We start from the raw sequence: 17,528 nt of genomic DNA, 5'->3' as shown, positions 1-17,528 counted from the left end.
TATCGTAGTTTAATTCGAATCCATATTTCCTTAATAACGTCAGTGTTTCTTTTAATATTTCCAAATTTTGTTCCACCGTTACTGATGCGATAAGAACATCATCGATATAAACTATTATCTTATCTTGCCGTATCAACGGGTTCAAAATTTGAATAAGACGCTTTTGAAATTCGGCAGGTGCCTCAGAGTAACCAAAAGGCAAACGCGTGTATTCAAACTGCCCGTCCGGCGTTGCAAAAGAAAAGAACTTTGTAAAATTTGGATCGACGCGGATTTGATGAAAACTATCTTTCAAATCTAACGATGTGAATACTGCTTTATTATTTAACTTAGTTAAACATTCTTCAATTAAAGGAAATGGATACTTTTGTTTCTCAACGCGGCTGTTCAATGGGCGTAAATCGACGCAAAGCCGTATCAGACCGTTTCTTTTTCTAATTGGAATCACTCTCGCGCAATACGGCGAGACACTGGGTTTTATTATACCCCGTTCGAGTAAATCATCGGTAATTTTTCGAATTTCAATGCGTTCCGCATAGGCTAACCGACGTGGCGCATAAGCGTACACCGACGTATCTTTCAATTTAACTGTAACGCAATAATCGTCATCTATTTTTTCAATTTCTGTCGACTCGACCTGTATTATTAAATCGACGAGTTTCTTCTTAATATCTAAATCAAAATCTATATCTAACGACTCTATTTTATTTTTCAGATTCTCCGGCTCGCTTTCCTGGACGCAGAGAGGCAACTGGGAAAATAAATTAACATGTGTTTCTTGCTCGCTCGCCGCTTGGTCGTATAATCTACACAATAAGGCAAGTTTTTGATCACGCAAGAATTCGCGCCCCAGAATTATGTCGCCCTCAACAGATTTTTCGCCCAAAATGTATAAGTCCGTATTTAGAACTCTATGTTCCATCGAATCAATTGTAAAACTAACCGACACCATTCCCATAATATTGAGCGGCTCTTTCGATAAATTGACGAATTTTTTATTTACAGGTTTCACGGCGGGCACAAAAGGCTTTATCGCGTACTCATAAACGCTATGTTTAACAAAAGAAACAGGACTGCCTGTATCGACGAGTGCGGACAATTTACAAACACGGTTGCACAGACTCGTTACCGTGACGAACGGCCGGGAGAGCTCCAGCAGGGATCCTTCCTCCTCCAGTACCGCAGCTACCACCTCTGAAGAAGTCTCCTCCGTTGAAACCGCCGCCGCCGTCGATGATACTGCCGCACGTGTTGTATTCGGTTGTGTTCCTTTGTTTTTAAGGGTCGGACAATCAAATTGCCTATGACCCTTCGACTTGCAATAAAAACAAATTATATCGGCTCTGCAGTCTTTGTGATTATGTCCCGATTTACCACAATTTCGACAAGAATTATCACGAGTCGACTTACTCACTCGAGTGTCTGTTCTGCCGGTCGCCACGGGAAAACGCTTTTCACTTTCCGTCATGCCCTCGGTCACTTGACGCATTTTTTCTAAGAAGCTGTCCAACGATTCATTTGCCATCGAGAGCGCGGTGGCCTTCACTGCACTTTGCGACACGCCACTAATTAACAGATGTATTGTGTCTCTTACCGGAAGATCTAATTGATGAATCAGTGCGAGTTTTGCGATAGCATACTGATCGAATGATTCTTTTGATTGAATCCACTTGCGCGCTTCGGCCCGTTGCAGCGACTTATAGAAGGGCACTTTACGTTCGAAAATCTTTATCAGTTCGTTTTTTAGGCTTGACCAGGACTCGATTACCGAACCCGTTTGAATCTCGTACCACTGTTTCGCGAACTTAGCCAATTTACTGGACGCGGCCAGTAAAATAATTCCGTCTGATGCCCCGTGTATCGTGGCGACCCGGTCGACTCGGCGCACCCACGCGTGCACATTTTCGTCTTCTCCCCCTTTGAATTCGGGGATTTGCGAGGCCATCCAGTTAATAGAATGCCCCGTCGGCATAAAATCTACGCTCCGTTCCGAACGCGTCTCGTGCGCAGGCGCCGCCTGAACGGAAGTCCCGTTTGGCTCCGGAACTACCGGCGCCTCTGCGCCATTCGGAGCAGCGTGTCCGCTTCCGGCAATCTGCTGCAGCATTCGGAGCATGATTTCTTGATTTTGCGCCAACATCTCTTGCTGCTGTCTTTGGAATTCCAGCTGCTGGCGCGTAAAATTTTCCGTCAGCGCCGATAGCGCCTCCCGAAATGTGCCTGGAGTGAGCGGCTCCTCCTCGGCACCCGCTTCCGTATCCGTCGGCTCCGATGCCGTTGGTTTCGACGTGGATGGCGTATCTCTTAATGGATCCGCCGATCCTTTTCTCTCGGCATACGACAGGATTGCATCGAGTAACACTACCCTATCGCTCGCGGTCGGCAGACCGCATCGTTTCGCCATCTTTTGGAGCTCGTCTAACGAGGCTTTCTCCAACGCGGCACGATCCATAGCACGTGTCGCCGGCATGACTCACGTGTTTTACGCGATTACTCCGATACGAACTCCACTGTACGACGTCCTCACGATTTTTTTTATTTGAGGCACTTCCGCGATTACGCTCCGCGAAAATTGTCAGAATACGCGGTCACAATCCCACTTCTGAATTTATTTCACTGTAAGGTTCTGGACAAAGGCACTAGGGAACTTTTCAAATTTTTCCCGGTGCGAGTGTTCTTTCGGTATATTTTTCACTTGTGGCGAAGAGATCCTTCGCCACGTCGACGGTCCTTCACGACAGCGTGTTTCCGGTCTCGCGTGCGCGAGCGACTCCGAATTGATCCGGCCGAAATAAATCGTCTGTACTCTTGTACTTTAGAAATCACTTTATTTATAGAAGGAAATACGTAATATTGCTGGCTCCGAATTACAACTTCGCTTTCGGTAGCCAACCCGACTCGACTCGCTCCGAATTAATGTTAAACGACTAGTCCGTGGTTTTCTCGACTCGACTCTTCGACGACTACTTAATGAGTGATTCGCATGGTCTCGCACGGAAACTATTCCGTTTGTACGCAGGTTCTCGATCCTTCGAGCATGTTCTATTAAGGGGTGGATTTCCGCCAAGGACCCGCTAAATCCGGTCGATTGTTCCTTTTCGATAATCGATTGCGCTCGAGGCGCCAAGCGTTTGCTGAGCTGCCAGAAGGTGGCGCTCTCCCGCGTTCGATTCTGGAAGTTATCTTACAATACCACCAATTACTTATCAATTTTCTGTAAGAAAATGATACAGATATCTTTAGCGCCTCTAGGCCATTGTCTTTTTCTAATTTGCGCATCGTCAGCTTCAATCCAAGTATTAGACATTTCTTCTCTACATATACTTGTGTAATGACCATTTTCGATACATGATCCATGATGGAATATAGCACTCATAACTTTGTAAAATTGTCCAGCAATATTTATTTTAGTTGTTGGGATAGCACGTAAAGTAAACTTATCTGTTTTTGTTGATATACCGTCTTGAATTGTTATTAAATGCATGACAATTATATCTCCGGTTAATATTAATTCACTTTTACATAATATGTCATTTCCTGTACAATTTTCACATGATTCGTTGTGTAATTGACACCAATGAGAAAATGTTACATTTAATAATTCATTAAGATCAAAACTTTTTTTCTTCCGTTTATTAACAGGAATTGAAAGAAGGATATTTTTATTAACAATAGTCGTCGTATTATGACAATTTTTACATCGTTTAATGGAAGTTACTTGATGCTCAACTAAATTTTTTATATAATCGTATTTCGTGCAAAGAGCTATAAGAAATTCACATGCATCTCGTTTAACATTTTTGGAGAAAAATTCTCCTAAACTTTGTCGTATTACATATGTATTCAAGTTAGGCAGTTTGTTTTCATATTGATTTATTAAAATACCTAAAATACTTAATTTATCATACTCAAATATTAGTTTTCTAATAACATTTAAATGTAAAAAGCATTGCAATACTGCATTTGCATAACACGAACCCTTATCTATATTTTGAAAACCATACGTGACCCAAGTAATATTTTTTCGAACTTTTTTATGTGATTCTTGAACAGAACTAATTATTTTGGGTTGTACCCATAAAATATCTTTTATTTTACGATACTTTTCTTTTAAAACAGAAATTATATCTGTTTTGGATTTGTGTATTCGTTTTAATCGATTATATTCAACAATAGCTTCTTCACTAGCTTCTATAGAGGAAGGGTCAAAATTGATCAAATGCAATCCATCTGAAGATGTTACTCGTGACAATGCAACATAAACTTGGCCGTGACTAAATACAGAATTACCTATGTCTATAATAGCATTCTGCAAACTCAGGCCTTGGCTTTTATGAACAGTAATTCCGTAACTTAGACACAATGGAAATTGTTTTCGAATAACATATGCTTTCTCCATCACCGCAAATTTGACATTTACTCTTTCAATTAAATATTCTAAACCTGATGGCAAAAGAAGCTTAATTTTTTCTATATAACCGTTAGAAATATCTTGTACAACTGAAATGACTTTAGCAATTGTACCATTAACAAGACCCAAACTAGCATCAATATTACGCCTTATCATAACTTTTGCTCCAATTTTTATAACAATTTGTTTCGAAAGCCCAGCTGTTTTAGAATTATCATCATCATTATTTTCCAACACTTTTAATATTTTCTTTTTTATATATGGAATACATTCGATTGTATCTTCAGCAATTAATAATATTTCTTTCGAAGCAATACGACTTAACATTGCAGCATTCAAAACGTCACACATGTGACAAGTGGGCAATAAACAAACGGTATCTGATGGCAAATTGTTAATAAAATCACATAATTCATTTAATCTAGATTCGAAGGAATCTTCTGTAAAAGATATTTTCCTATTTTCCAAAATTTCATAATCAGACTTTGTTAATAAACCAATACGAATTCTTGACAATAATTCACGATAAGACTCATCTTCTTGCTGGCGCATATTAATTGTCAACTCATCATAATCAAATAATGTAGTCCACAAATTTACAGTCTGTAGGCAACCGATATATTTGTTAACTTTTTCATTTGACAAATCTTTAAAGACAGAATCTTCATGTACAGGAGGCAATTGAAGCAAATCTCCAAACAAAAGAATATGCCTTTTACCAAACCAGCCATCATCACAATCACTTGAATCAAATATTTCAGACAATCGAAGATGTATGTACATTAAAGTCAAATTAGATATCATTGATACTTCATCGATTATAAAAAGAATAACATCTTTAAGTTCCGCTCGTAAAAGTTTTAACACATGATCAGACAATCGTTTATATTTAGGAGTATTACCATGTTCAACAGGTAATTGAAGCAATCTATGAACTGTCAAACCGTCTATATTAAACGCTGCTATGCCAGTAGGTGCTGCTACAGCAGTATCTTTTTTGAGATTTTGTTTTATCCAGCACTTAACAGTTTTAATTAAATAACTTTTTCCAGTACCACCTTCTCCACTAACATATAATCGCAATATTGATTTATCTGACTCTATAATAGTAATAACTCTATCGAATACTCTTTTTTGATCTATATTTAATTTCGCAATCATTTCTGATACATCAATATCTTTAATATTTTTATCACCGAGATCCTTAAAATCTTGCATCGCTTCACCAGCTTCTATATTTTGAACACCTATTGGATTGTCAGGATCATCTTGCGACTCATGTTTTTGTACTTCATCTAAATGTTGCTGCACTAACTCTTTAGCATTTTCAAATGCTTTTTGCAATTCTTCTAGTTTTTCGTGATATTGTAATGGTTCTGTTAAATGTAGTTTTACCTTGTGAAATGATTCTGCATAAGTATCACATCCATTTCTAAGCTCTTCTAATTCTCTCCACGGTTCGAACAGAAATAATAACGCAAAGAAATACTTTTCCGGTTGTGTATTAACATTATATCTATAATGATTAATAAGATATCCACGCTGTCGTCGTCTAAGATATCCATTTTTAAATTTATAGAATTCAACAAACTTATTTTGTGGTTTGATTTTTGTAATATCATACCATTTTGCAAACTCATAAAGAGACATACATTCTAATTCTTTTGGTCTCTGTGGATAGTGGTTATCTATCAAAGATTCACAAAATATATCTGTCGATTGATCATCAAGTACTTCAATCTCTTTACGAGTTTTCAATTTTCTACATCTTGTTCGATTAACATCTAACCATCTAATAGTTGTATTTGGATCAGTTCCATATAAAGCAATACCCAGTAATGTATCAGCAGCTTCAAGAGCTCCACATTCTCTATTACTCGTGAATCGCAAGGCAATACTCCAAAGATAGCTCATCAATGATTTTTTCGTATTATTTTTAGTATTAATAATAGTATCAGACAACTCACATTTTCCCGCTTTATTCATATATTTAGTAATGTACCAGGTAAGCAGTGACGACTTTTCACCAATAAATTGTATATCCATATTTCCTTCCCATGCAGTAAGAAGAACAGGATTATAATCATTTATATTACTTTCATCTTCAGTTCGCGGAAGATCATAAAGTTTGCTTCTATGTTTTAATTGCTTTCTACCTGCTATGGCAGTTGTGACATCTCTTATACTTAACGTCTCAGTGACAGGACGAGGAAATCCAAAACGACATCTCCGAACAACTTTACGTCCAACTTTTTTAGAACGGAGACAGTAATCATTATGTTTGTGTCGTTGATGCGTATTAACACGTCTGTACAATAATGGTGAAATATTTTTATCTGGCATTTTACAGCTTATATATTGTAAAATAAATTTGGAAACTTCTTCAATAGAAAATTCACCAAGAATTGGAGCATTTTTTATCCAAATTAATAAATGAAAATGTTGTATGCCTCTACCTTGGTATTCTCGTCGCCAAAAATAATGAGTGACTTCTCCGATCGGATGATCTTTGGAACAAATAAAGTCAAGCATCGCACGAAACGTATTATCGAGAAATCTCGATGTTGACACAGGATCTCTAGCAACAAGTACACTGGTGCATGCCGAAGAATCGCACCATCCATTTACTTCACGAATATATTCACCTAACTCTTCCCATAACCATTCAGCGGGACTTAATGTTAGAAACCATGTTGCAGGTCCGTAATATTGTGTCATACAGTTTAAATTATTTCGCGGTTTACTCCAGAATTGTTCCGTATTCCTTAGTGTCGAAAATATTGTGGTTAAATCGGATTCTAACAATTCTTTGGACATTGCTTCTAAATATTCCGCAGCCGTATAACGAACTTGTGGATTAGTTACATTCATCTTATGAAAAATTCCACGATTTAATTGACGGATATTCGTATTATTTAACAAAAAGAATAGGTATTGTTGATTTAATCTATACTGTGGATGTTTAGACATCAAACGACATTTAACAAATTCATGATCATGAAGCTTGACCTGCCTAGTTTCGTGCTGTCCATTAATACCAAAAGAATATAAATCTGGAAAACATAACAAATCCAAACATTTCTCACGATTATCCAAAGGTAAATCATAGACTTTTAACATTTGATATAAAGCTGTTGCAGTTTTATTTGTTCTCTTTTCATATAATGGATATATAGTATATTGCTCATAATAACCATCATTTTCATCATTAATAACCTGAGTTAGCATTGCCTCATGCTGATTGAATGCAGCATCTCCAAGATTTTTTGTTCCCTGTATTTCGGTTTCTAAATTATTACTTAATGACACATGCTCCTCATCCAATACATCTTTTGCAACATTTTCATCCTCTTGCATCTGGAATTCCAGATTATTTAATTTTTCCAAAGATAATTCATTATGACTATTTGGTAATATTATTTCAGAATACAAAGGATTATTATTCTTTAACCATATTAATGCATCAAATACTTTTTTAACATTTACCATCTCTTCCCATATAATTTTTGATTTTGTGGGAATACCTCTGACTAAGATATATAATTCATGATTAATATTTATCGCATCGGTATTAGAACATAATTTGTTCAATGTCTCTTGTATAGGAAGTGGTAAATGAAATGTTCTACCTTTAACTTTTTGTATCATTTGCCTTTCAGGTAATTTTTTGTTCATAACAGTTGTCATTTTAACAACAGTTTGAAATGCTTTAGCTCTCTGTATAAGAATCTTTTCAAATGTATTAAGAGATGATATTACTTCAGGCACATTATTTGTAAAAAGATTATTCAAAATGCAATACGCAGGCATTAAACCTTGACAAAATTTTTGTTTACAATAAATACATATATATTGTGCATTAATTTGTTGTTTCTTTACATGTACCATTAAATCTTTCCAACCTGGATTATCTATTTTTGCTTTAATGATTTCAGAAACATTTTTTTTATAACAAAGCTTTTCGCATGATACACAAGCATAACGCGGTGTATCCATTAGACGTTTTTTCAAGGCTTTAAACGCATTCTTATACTTAAAAAAGATATCATCATCACTTATAATTGCATCGGTTTGTTGATGTTTGTATATATCTGCTTTCTCTTGTGCAGCAATAACAGTTTTATTTAATGCTTCCAAATCAGCACAATTTAATGCTTCATCTAAATTCAACATTTTTTGATACAAATTTATAAGTTGATAAATCAAACGCCTTATATTTCTCACTTTCGGAAAATGGGGCGATAACAATAGAATTGGTAGAAACATCGCTCCACAAATAGTGAAATTAATATAGCAACTCTGTGCATGACCAAGTTTCGTATTTGATGTTTTTACTGTACATGTACGAATACTTTCTATCAATCTAGGAACATTCTTTACAGTACATGTACTAACAGTTTCAAGAAATTTTTCATATCGTTCAATCAAAACTGGATTGTCAATTTTACACGAGGTACTGCACGACCACGATTTTTTTGCTAGTGCTGTTATCAAAGGTAACACATTTACAATTTGCCCTTCCATGTTCATTACTAAAGATTCTTCCAAAATTGCATTACGATATGTAGACTCTACAAAATAATTTTCAGATGATGCTGTGTGTCTAGATATCCCACATAACACATCTAATTTTTCATTAATTCCACAACACTTATCAACAAGAGTCAAGCATACTTCTGATTTCTTTTTAAGTACAGCTAATATATTATACATCTTGCGAATATAACCGTTCCTAATATGTATACACCAACGTATTATTTTCTCGGCTTCTAATTGTTTTTCGATCTGACCTGTAATATTTAATTTATTTGAAATATTTTTAATAATTATTGTGTCAAAGAAGTATGAAGTTTTATTGTTGAATTCTGACACCGAAAATTTTTATATTTTTTAATAATTTTATTTGCAACATTGCATTTATTTATTACAAATTTGCTTTTATTCTCTTTTCTTCTTTCTTCTCTTTTCTTTTCGTAATATTGTCTGTTACAACATTTACGCTCTAATATTTTTTGTTTACTTTGTTCGTTTTGCATAACTATAGCACAACATTTGCGTTTTTGTGCGCGTTGTCTTACAAAATCTATTCGTCTTCTTTTTTTAGCGCAATTATTTTCTAAATCTGTATATCGTTTCCGTTTTAGAGTACAAATGTTTTCTACATTTTCTTTATATGGAAACTTTTCTTTTTGATTTTTATGTTTATTTTCATTTTTTTTACTTAAATCGTTTTTAAATTCACGATTCTTTTGCAATCGATTAACTTTTTGTTGCTCTGCCTTATTCTGACGTATGATACGTTTACGATTTGCATCAACTTCTCTTCCTCTATTATCGCTAATGGAAGCACTTTTTGAGGAACACCATATTTAGAATCCTGAGGGAAATGCTCAATCACATTAGATTCAAAAATTTTCATTAAATGCGAACGCATTAAACTGTGGTTATATCTCACTTTTTCGGGCTTAATATTAAATAACAATGAAATTGCAAAAGCTATTGCAAAAACACCACAATCGTAATCATTCGGTTGACTTTGCACAGTAGGAAATCTGACAGGCCGTTTGTCAAAAGGATAAGTTGGAAATAATCGTCTTAAAAATTGTTCATGATCTTTGTGCAACTTTTTTATGTTTAACGAATCATAGATAAATAAGTTTTTTCTATCATAATGACTACATATCCAATGTTTATTTGAGCTATATAATATCTGTATATGTTTCTTATGTTTGATACAGGTTGTATTTTATGAAGAAGATTTAATTTCCACGTTTCAACAGGTTTATAATCAGAACAATTTGTTAAAAGTTGTGCAAAATAATCCATATGTGCATCGTCTAACATGTCGTTTCGAGCAATAATATTTTTCTGATCTTCTTTAAATTCATGATTTTTTTGTAATTGCTTTGCTTTTACTTGCTCTGTCTTATTCTGACGTATGATACGTTTACGATTTGCATTAACTTCTTTTTCTCTTATTATCGCTAATGAAAGCACTTTTTGAGGAACACCATATTTAGAATCCTGAGGGAAATGCTCAATCACATTAGATTCAAAAATTTTCATTAAATGCGAACGTATTAAACTGTGGTTATATCTCACTTTTTCGGGTTTAATATTAAATAACAATGAAATTGCAAAAGCTATTGCAAAAACACCACAATCGTAATCATTCGGTTGACTTTGCACAGTAGGAAATCTGACAGGTCGTTTATCAAAAGGATAAGTTGGAAATAATCGTCTTAAAAATTGTTCATGATCTTTGTGCAACTTTTTTATGTTTAACGAATCATAGATAAATAAGTTTTTTCTATCATAATGACTACATATCCAATGTTTATTTGAGCTATATAATATCTGTATATGTTTCTTATGTTCTGATACAGGTTGTATTTTATGAAGAAGATTTAATTTCCACGTTTCAACAGGTTTATAATCAGAACAATTTGTTAAAAGTTGTGCAAAATAATCCATATGTGCATCGTCTAACATGTCGTTTCGAGCAATAATATTTTTCTGAGCTTCTTTAAATTCATGATTTTTTTGTAATAATTGCTTTGCTCTTACTTGCTCTGTCTTATTCTGACGTATGATACGTTTACGATTTGCATCAACTTCTTTTCCTCTTTTTATCGCTAATGAAAGCACTTTTTGAGGAACACCATTTTTAGAATCCTGAGGGAAATGCTCAATCACATTAGATTCAAAAATTTTTGTTAAATGTGAACGCATTAAACTATGGTCATATCTCACTTTTTCGGGTTTAATATTAAATAACAATGAAATCGCAAAAGCTATTGCAAAAACACCGCAATCATCACCATTTGGTTGACTTTGTACAATAGGAAATTTAATACGCCGCTCATGAAAAGGATAAATTGGAAATAATCGTTTTAAAAACTTGTCATGATCACTGTGCAACTTTTTCAAATTTAATGAATCATAGATAAATAAGTTTTTTTTATCATAATAACTACATACCCAATGATTATTTGAGCTAAATAATATCTGTATATGTTTCTTATTTTCTGGTACAGATTCTATGTTATCAGGAAAATACAATTTCCACGATCCTTCAGGTCTATAATCAGAGCAATTTTTTAAAAGTTGATTAAAATGATCCATATGTTCATCATTTAACCAGTGATCTTGAACAATAATATTTTTCTGATCTGGTTTCAACGCCATCTGTTTTTCTGTTTCTTTAGACATTTTTGTCTTATTAAAATAAATATATATATTATTTTCTATTATATATCTTTATAGGCGCACAGCAGCCTTTTTTTATAGGCGCACAGCAGCCTTTTTTGCAGGCGCACAGCAGCCTTTTTTATAGGCGCACAGCAGCCTTTTTTTACAGGCGCACAGCAGCCTTTTTTTACAGGCGCACAGCAGCCTTTTTTACAGGCGCACAGCAGCCTTTTCTTGCAGGCGCACAGCAGCCTTTTTTGCAGGCGCACAGCAGCCTTGTATCGGCGCACAGCAGCCTTTATTAAAATAAAAATAAAAATATACTTTACCAAAATCCTTGAAACACCTTGATCCTCCAGGCACCTAAACCCTCCAAGAGTCCTATAAAATAAAAATATTTAACAGAATCATACAATTGACATAAACCATTTAATATAATTATTTAAATAAAAATGTTACCTTCTTCCAAATCTGATTTTTTTATCACTGCAATAATAAAAATAATATAATAAAATATTAACTAATTATAATAAAATTAACTAATAAATACGTTATTAGATTTGAACATACCTCTATAAGTGTACTGCTGTTTCCTCTTCTTCCAAATATTATTATTATTACTGTAAAAATCAGATTCTTTTATTACTGCAATAATTAATTTGATATAATAACTAAGAATTATGTATAAATACAAACAATCAAAATAGAAAAAATCGTGCATCGTTGTTTGTCAACTATTAATATTAATACATTATTATTAATTTTACACATACCTCGAAGTGCGTTAATATACAGCTTATTCTTCTTTTTCTCTTATTCTCTTATATATATTAATACACTTGATGACTGTCAAGAGTCAAGAGACATTAATAACAACAGAGTTAATAAACACAACATAGAGTCATATCTACATAGATAGACTACTATTTGTTGACAAACTGTCATATATATAAAAGTATCCAATTGGGTTTTAATAATTGCATAGAAAAGAAATGACATATCAATCTATCACATTCGCGCTGACAGTTGGACCAATCACAAGGCACCGTTTGCGCTTATAAGATTTTAGGCAGACGGGGCCCATACACAGCCAATCAAGAATCGCGTATGTGTGGTGTTATACAGAACGCTTCGCGCAATAGGTATACGCCACTCTAGATTGAATGTGTGTAAGCCTCGGTGTTATATCTGGCCACTTTATTCGATGACGTGTGCGGTGCGGTCGGCTTGGCGCGAGACACTACCGTGTCTCTTGATTAATAATAATAAGAACACGTGGTACGAAAAGTAAGTAAAAATTAACTGATAATTAAAATGTTTTTTTATTAAATTATTAATTTTTTATTAAATTATTAATATATATCTTATTTATATATCTTTTTAGTCATGCAGATAATATATCTTTTTTAGTCATGCAGACGGAAGAAAAGCTGTCTTCTGGAACACTGCCGTCGCAGCCTCCACTGTCTTCGCAGTCGCCACTGCCGTCGCAGCCGCCACTGCCGTCGCAGCCGCCACTGCCGTCGCAGCCTCCACTGCCGTCGCAGCCGCCACTGCCTTCACAGCCGCCACTGCCTTCACAGCCGCCACTGCCTTCGCAGCCGCCACTGCCTTCGCAGCCTCCACTGCCGTCGCAGCCGCCACTGCCTTCGCAGTCGCCACCAATGCTGCCAGAAACGAGCGGCGGCATCACACTAATACAACCGAGAACCGATGACGTCACCCTATCCGTGTGAGCTCGACCCGGTCGACCAATGGAAGAGAACGCCGTCTCCCTTCCACCGAGCCGACGCAACAGACGATAAATGCTAAGAAGTAAGTGTTTCTAAGGCATGTGGCTGGAATATGAAAAATCCCGTGTTCGAGATTTGCTTCTCGCAACTTTCTTTTCTTTTTTCCGCATTTGTTTCTAACAGTGTAAATTATCAAATAATCTTTTTTTTGCTTAAAAAATAATAGTTTATATTTATTAATAATATTCGCATATGTTAAAACTAACAATTTTTGAAATAATTCAGATTTGCTATTGTCAATAGAAAAATGAAGTTATTTTGCAATATTGCAACAAAGTGTAAATTTAACATATACTATGTTCTTGCCATTCGCCTTATTCGTTTAGCCATGCTTGCTTTGGCATTTATGTCTATCGACTCGAAAGATTTTACATACCTGTAAAACTTTTAATTATTTCCCAACTTACAATTAGTCACTCGCGTCCTGATATTTTTTCTCCCGTTCAATAATTTTCTATTCGTACATTCGGAGAATCCAAATAGTGAGATCAATAATGTACTTAATTTTCGTACACTCTAGTATCTCAATCTGAGATCGGTGTACATTTTAACGTGTCAAATGTAGACGAATTATTTCTATATAAAAGATAATTAAAATTTTCACACCAACAATCTATGATATATGCTCCATATGTCATATTATATTTTATTCCATTTTTAATCATTTATTTTAAACTACTGCATATTAGCAAAAGTTACTGTACTATGGAGATGAGTGGAGGAGACGGTAACATATATTATAAATGCAGTCAGATTTATTGTACTCTTGTTAAAATATTGTAAAAATAATGTATTATTAGTAATTATAATAGTATTTATTAGTAATTATAATAGTATTATTAATAGTGGTCTTCCGCACCACCTTCGAGGTTCCACTAACGGCGCGTTAGGTTTTTTTAGTGGACCTTCGCCAGGAGCCCTATTATACCACATTTCATTAATCTTTCTATATATTTCTTTTATACATATGTGATGTCATTTGTAGACAAAATACTTTTTTTACACTTGTCATTTACAAGTGCGGTGTCATTTGCAGACAAGATACTCTTTTTACTCTTGTCATTTACAAGTGTGGTGTCATTTGCAGACAAGATACTCTTTTTACTCTTGTCATTTACAAGTGTAGTGTCATTTGCAGATATACCAAATTTTAAACAATTTCAACAAAATTTGGCAAAATTACGACGATTTATATCTTAAAATCTTATTGAATTTGGGAATAAAAATTTTTCAATTTTTTATTTTTATTATTAAAAATAAGCATCGAACAAAAAAACTGCAAATAGAAAAAAGTTTCGTCTCATCATTCTCTACAAGCGTATGTTTAAAAAAAATTAATTTTGCGACTTTCAAAATTTTCATGCTTCGAGACGTTTAGACGATATTTTTACACGATTTCGAGCGCAGAGCGATTTCGTTGATCCGCGTCCTCAATTGTGTTTATAAGTCGCGTACAAACAGAGATCAGACTAGTTCCTTCGGTTCCTTATCAGTTAATACACTTGACGGAAAAGTCGATTTGAAGAATATTGCGAAATATGGATCGTAAGTAGAAAATTAAATTATTATTAAAATCATCATAAGAGATATAAATTATTATTATTTATTAATTAAAAATAAAATTTTTAATTAAATAATATGAAAAACGGCATAAGAGTGATGACTAGATTGATTATGACTAGAATTATGTGTTAAGAATTAGGAATAATTAATACATTTCGTTATCTTATTTCAAATAAAATAATTCCAATTTGATTTTCCTAATATTTAATATTTATTCCTATTCCTAATATTTTCTCTATTCTACGTAGAGAATCTTTATTATAATATAACGTTACTCCAATAATCGCTAATCTCAATCTATTGTTTCTATGTTGCAAGTTTCTCAAGTAGCATAGCTTTTTAAAAAAATTTACATTAAATCTTGCTTAAAGATTAAAATTTTTAATTTTATGTATTTTGAATATTAAAATTGCTGATTCTTTTAATTTTATGTATATTGAGAATGGTCGAATAGTCAACTGTTTATATTCTTAAAGACAATTTTGTAAATATAAGAAAGGTTAACACATATTATTTAGCTGTAGCTCATAATTCTTCTACCGTTTTTCATGTTATTTATTTTGTTAGCAAAATGTTTAATCTTTAGTTTCTTTCTCCTCTCTTATACATATATAACAGTTTTTATTTTTTTTAAACTCACACATAAATGTATTACTAATTTAATAAATATATATTAATTTTTGCAGAGGACATGACACAAAGAGTGGAAAGTATGACGCTGGAGGAGAAAGATGCTGCTGTACAACAGTTGATGCAACAAATGTTGCATCAACAAGAAAAATTGGTACAAATGCAGCAGCAGCTGCATTTGTTAATAAGTAGTGGTGCAACAACGCAGCAGCAGCAGCAGCAAAATACAAACACAGAAAATATCCAAGAGCAGCAGCAGCCGGAGGAACAAACAAGAGGTACATTATTTTTTTTTTTAATTTTTTGTAACTAAATGATTAATTTATATGCATGATTGTTTTATTTAATATAGTACTTATCTGTAAATGTGCTTATTTTTTAGAAAAAAGGAGAGGAGGCGGAAAGTCTCGCGCTCGCTGGTATCACCAGCGAGGTGGAAGAAGTGAATGGGGAGGCAGGGGTGGATGGGGAGGCAGAGGTGGATGGGGAGGCAGAGGTGGATGGAGCGGCAGAGGTGGATGGGGTGGCAGAGGTGGGTGGGGACCGAGAGGTGGCCAGGGCGGAAGAGGCCATATCATAATAAAAAAATATTATATAAATTAAAAAAATATTAGATAAATATAAAAATAATTTTATATATTAATTTCATATTAATATTAATTTTATTTTTTTAACAAACTTTTATTTTTTAATATTTTTTTTGTATTTTTTATTTATATTTTTATTATTTTTTAACTTATTTACTTATACAATATACTTATATTTTTATTTTTTAATATCTTTTCTATTTTTTATTTATATTTTTATTTTTTAACTTATATTACTTATACAATATACTTATATTTTTTTTATTTATATTTTTATTATTTTTGACGATATTTTTATTATTTTTTAATTTTTTATTTATATTTTTATTTTATATTTTTTTTATTGATTTATTATTATTATTAATAATATGTTTTTTAATCTAATTTATGTGATAACATTATAATAAACATATATTGACTAGTCATATTGTGATAATTTTATATTAAGATTTATTTTACATATATATAAAATAAAATTTCAAATAAAATCAATTATCTCGTGCTAACTCTCTATCCCGTCACATATTTATAGATAAATAAAATATTACTAACATGTCTGCAAATGACATCACATATGTATAAAAGAAATATATAGAAAGATTAATGAAATGTGGTATAATAGGGCTCCTGGCGAAGGTCCACTAAAAAAACCTAACGCGCCGTTAGTGGAACCTCGAAGGTGGTGCGGAAGACCACTATTAATAATACTATTATAATTACTAATAAATACTATTATAATTACTAATAATACATTATTTTTACAATATTTTAACAAGAGTACAATAAATCTGACTGCATTTATAATATATGTTACCGTCTCCTCCACTCATCTCCATAGTACAGTAACTTTTGCTAATATGCAGTAGTTTAAAATAAATGATTAAAAATGGAATAAAATATAATATGACATATGGAGCATATATCATAGATTGTTGGTGTGAAAATTTTAATTATCTTTTATATAGAAATAATTCGTCTACATTTGACACGTTAAAATGTACACCGATCTCAGATTGAGATACTAGAGTGTACGAAAATTAAGTACATTATTGATCTCACTATTTGGATTCTCCGAATGTACGAATAGAAAATTATTGAACGGGAGAAAAAATATCAGGACGCGAGTGACTAATTGTAAGTTGGGAAATAATTAAAAGTTTTACAGGTATGTAAAATCTTTCGAGTCGATAGACATAAATGCCAAAGCAAGCATGGCTAAACGAATAAGGCGAATGGCAAGAACATAGTATATGTTAAATTTACACTTTGTTGCAATATTGCAAAATAACTTCATTTTTCTATTGACAATAGCAAATCTGAATTATTTCAAAAATTGTTAGTTTTAACATATGC

At 33.3% G+C, this 17,528-nt stretch overlaps 2 protein-coding genes across 2 annotated transcripts; one reads left to right on the top strand and one right to left on the bottom strand.

The window, feature by feature from the left end:
- Nucleotides 1-3,199: 3,199 nt before the first annotated feature.
- LOC136999549 (uncharacterized) lies at nucleotides 3,200-10,003 on the bottom strand. Its single transcript, XM_067353888.1, has one exon. It carries the CDS (start codon nucleotides 9,122-9,124, stop codon nucleotides 3,200-3,202), a length of 5,925 nt encoding a protein of 1,974 aa, XP_067209989.1. The 5' UTR covers nucleotides 9,125-10,003.
- Nucleotides 10,004-11,165: 1,162 nt separating this feature from the next.
- Nucleotides 11,166-16,779, top strand: LOC136999730 (uncharacterized). The gene is made up of 2 exons (XM_067354353.1): nucleotides 11,166-12,889; nucleotides 13,013-16,779. Exon 2 carries the CDS (start codon nucleotides 13,015-13,017, stop codon nucleotides 13,336-13,338), a length of 324 nt encoding a protein of 107 aa, XP_067210454.1. The 5' UTR covers nucleotides 11,166-12,889; nucleotides 13,013-13,014; the 3' UTR covers nucleotides 13,339-16,779.
- The last annotated feature ends 749 nt before the right edge of the window (nucleotides 16,780-17,528 follow it).

The sequence above is a fragment of the Linepithema humile genome, chromosome 4 (assembly GCF_040581485.1).
Source record: "Linepithema humile isolate Giens D197 chromosome 4, Lhum_UNIL_v1.0, whole genome shotgun sequence".
In the NCBI taxonomy this organism is placed as follows: domain Eukaryota; kingdom Metazoa; phylum Arthropoda; class Insecta; order Hymenoptera; family Formicidae; genus Linepithema; species Linepithema humile.
The sequence above is the reverse complement of the archived record's forward strand: the minus strand, read 5'-3'. Positions and strand labels throughout refer to the sequence as shown.

Bases quoted from the DNA above. Each gene is read 5' to 3' on its own strand.
- LOC136999549 (XM_067353888.1), bottom strand. From the start codon at position 9,124: ATGTATAATATATTAGCTGTACTTAAAAAGAAATCAGAAGTATGCTTG.
- LOC136999730 (XM_067354353.1), top strand. From the start codon at position 13,015: ATGCAGACGGAAGAAAAGCTGTCTTCTGGAACACTGCCGTCGCAGCCT.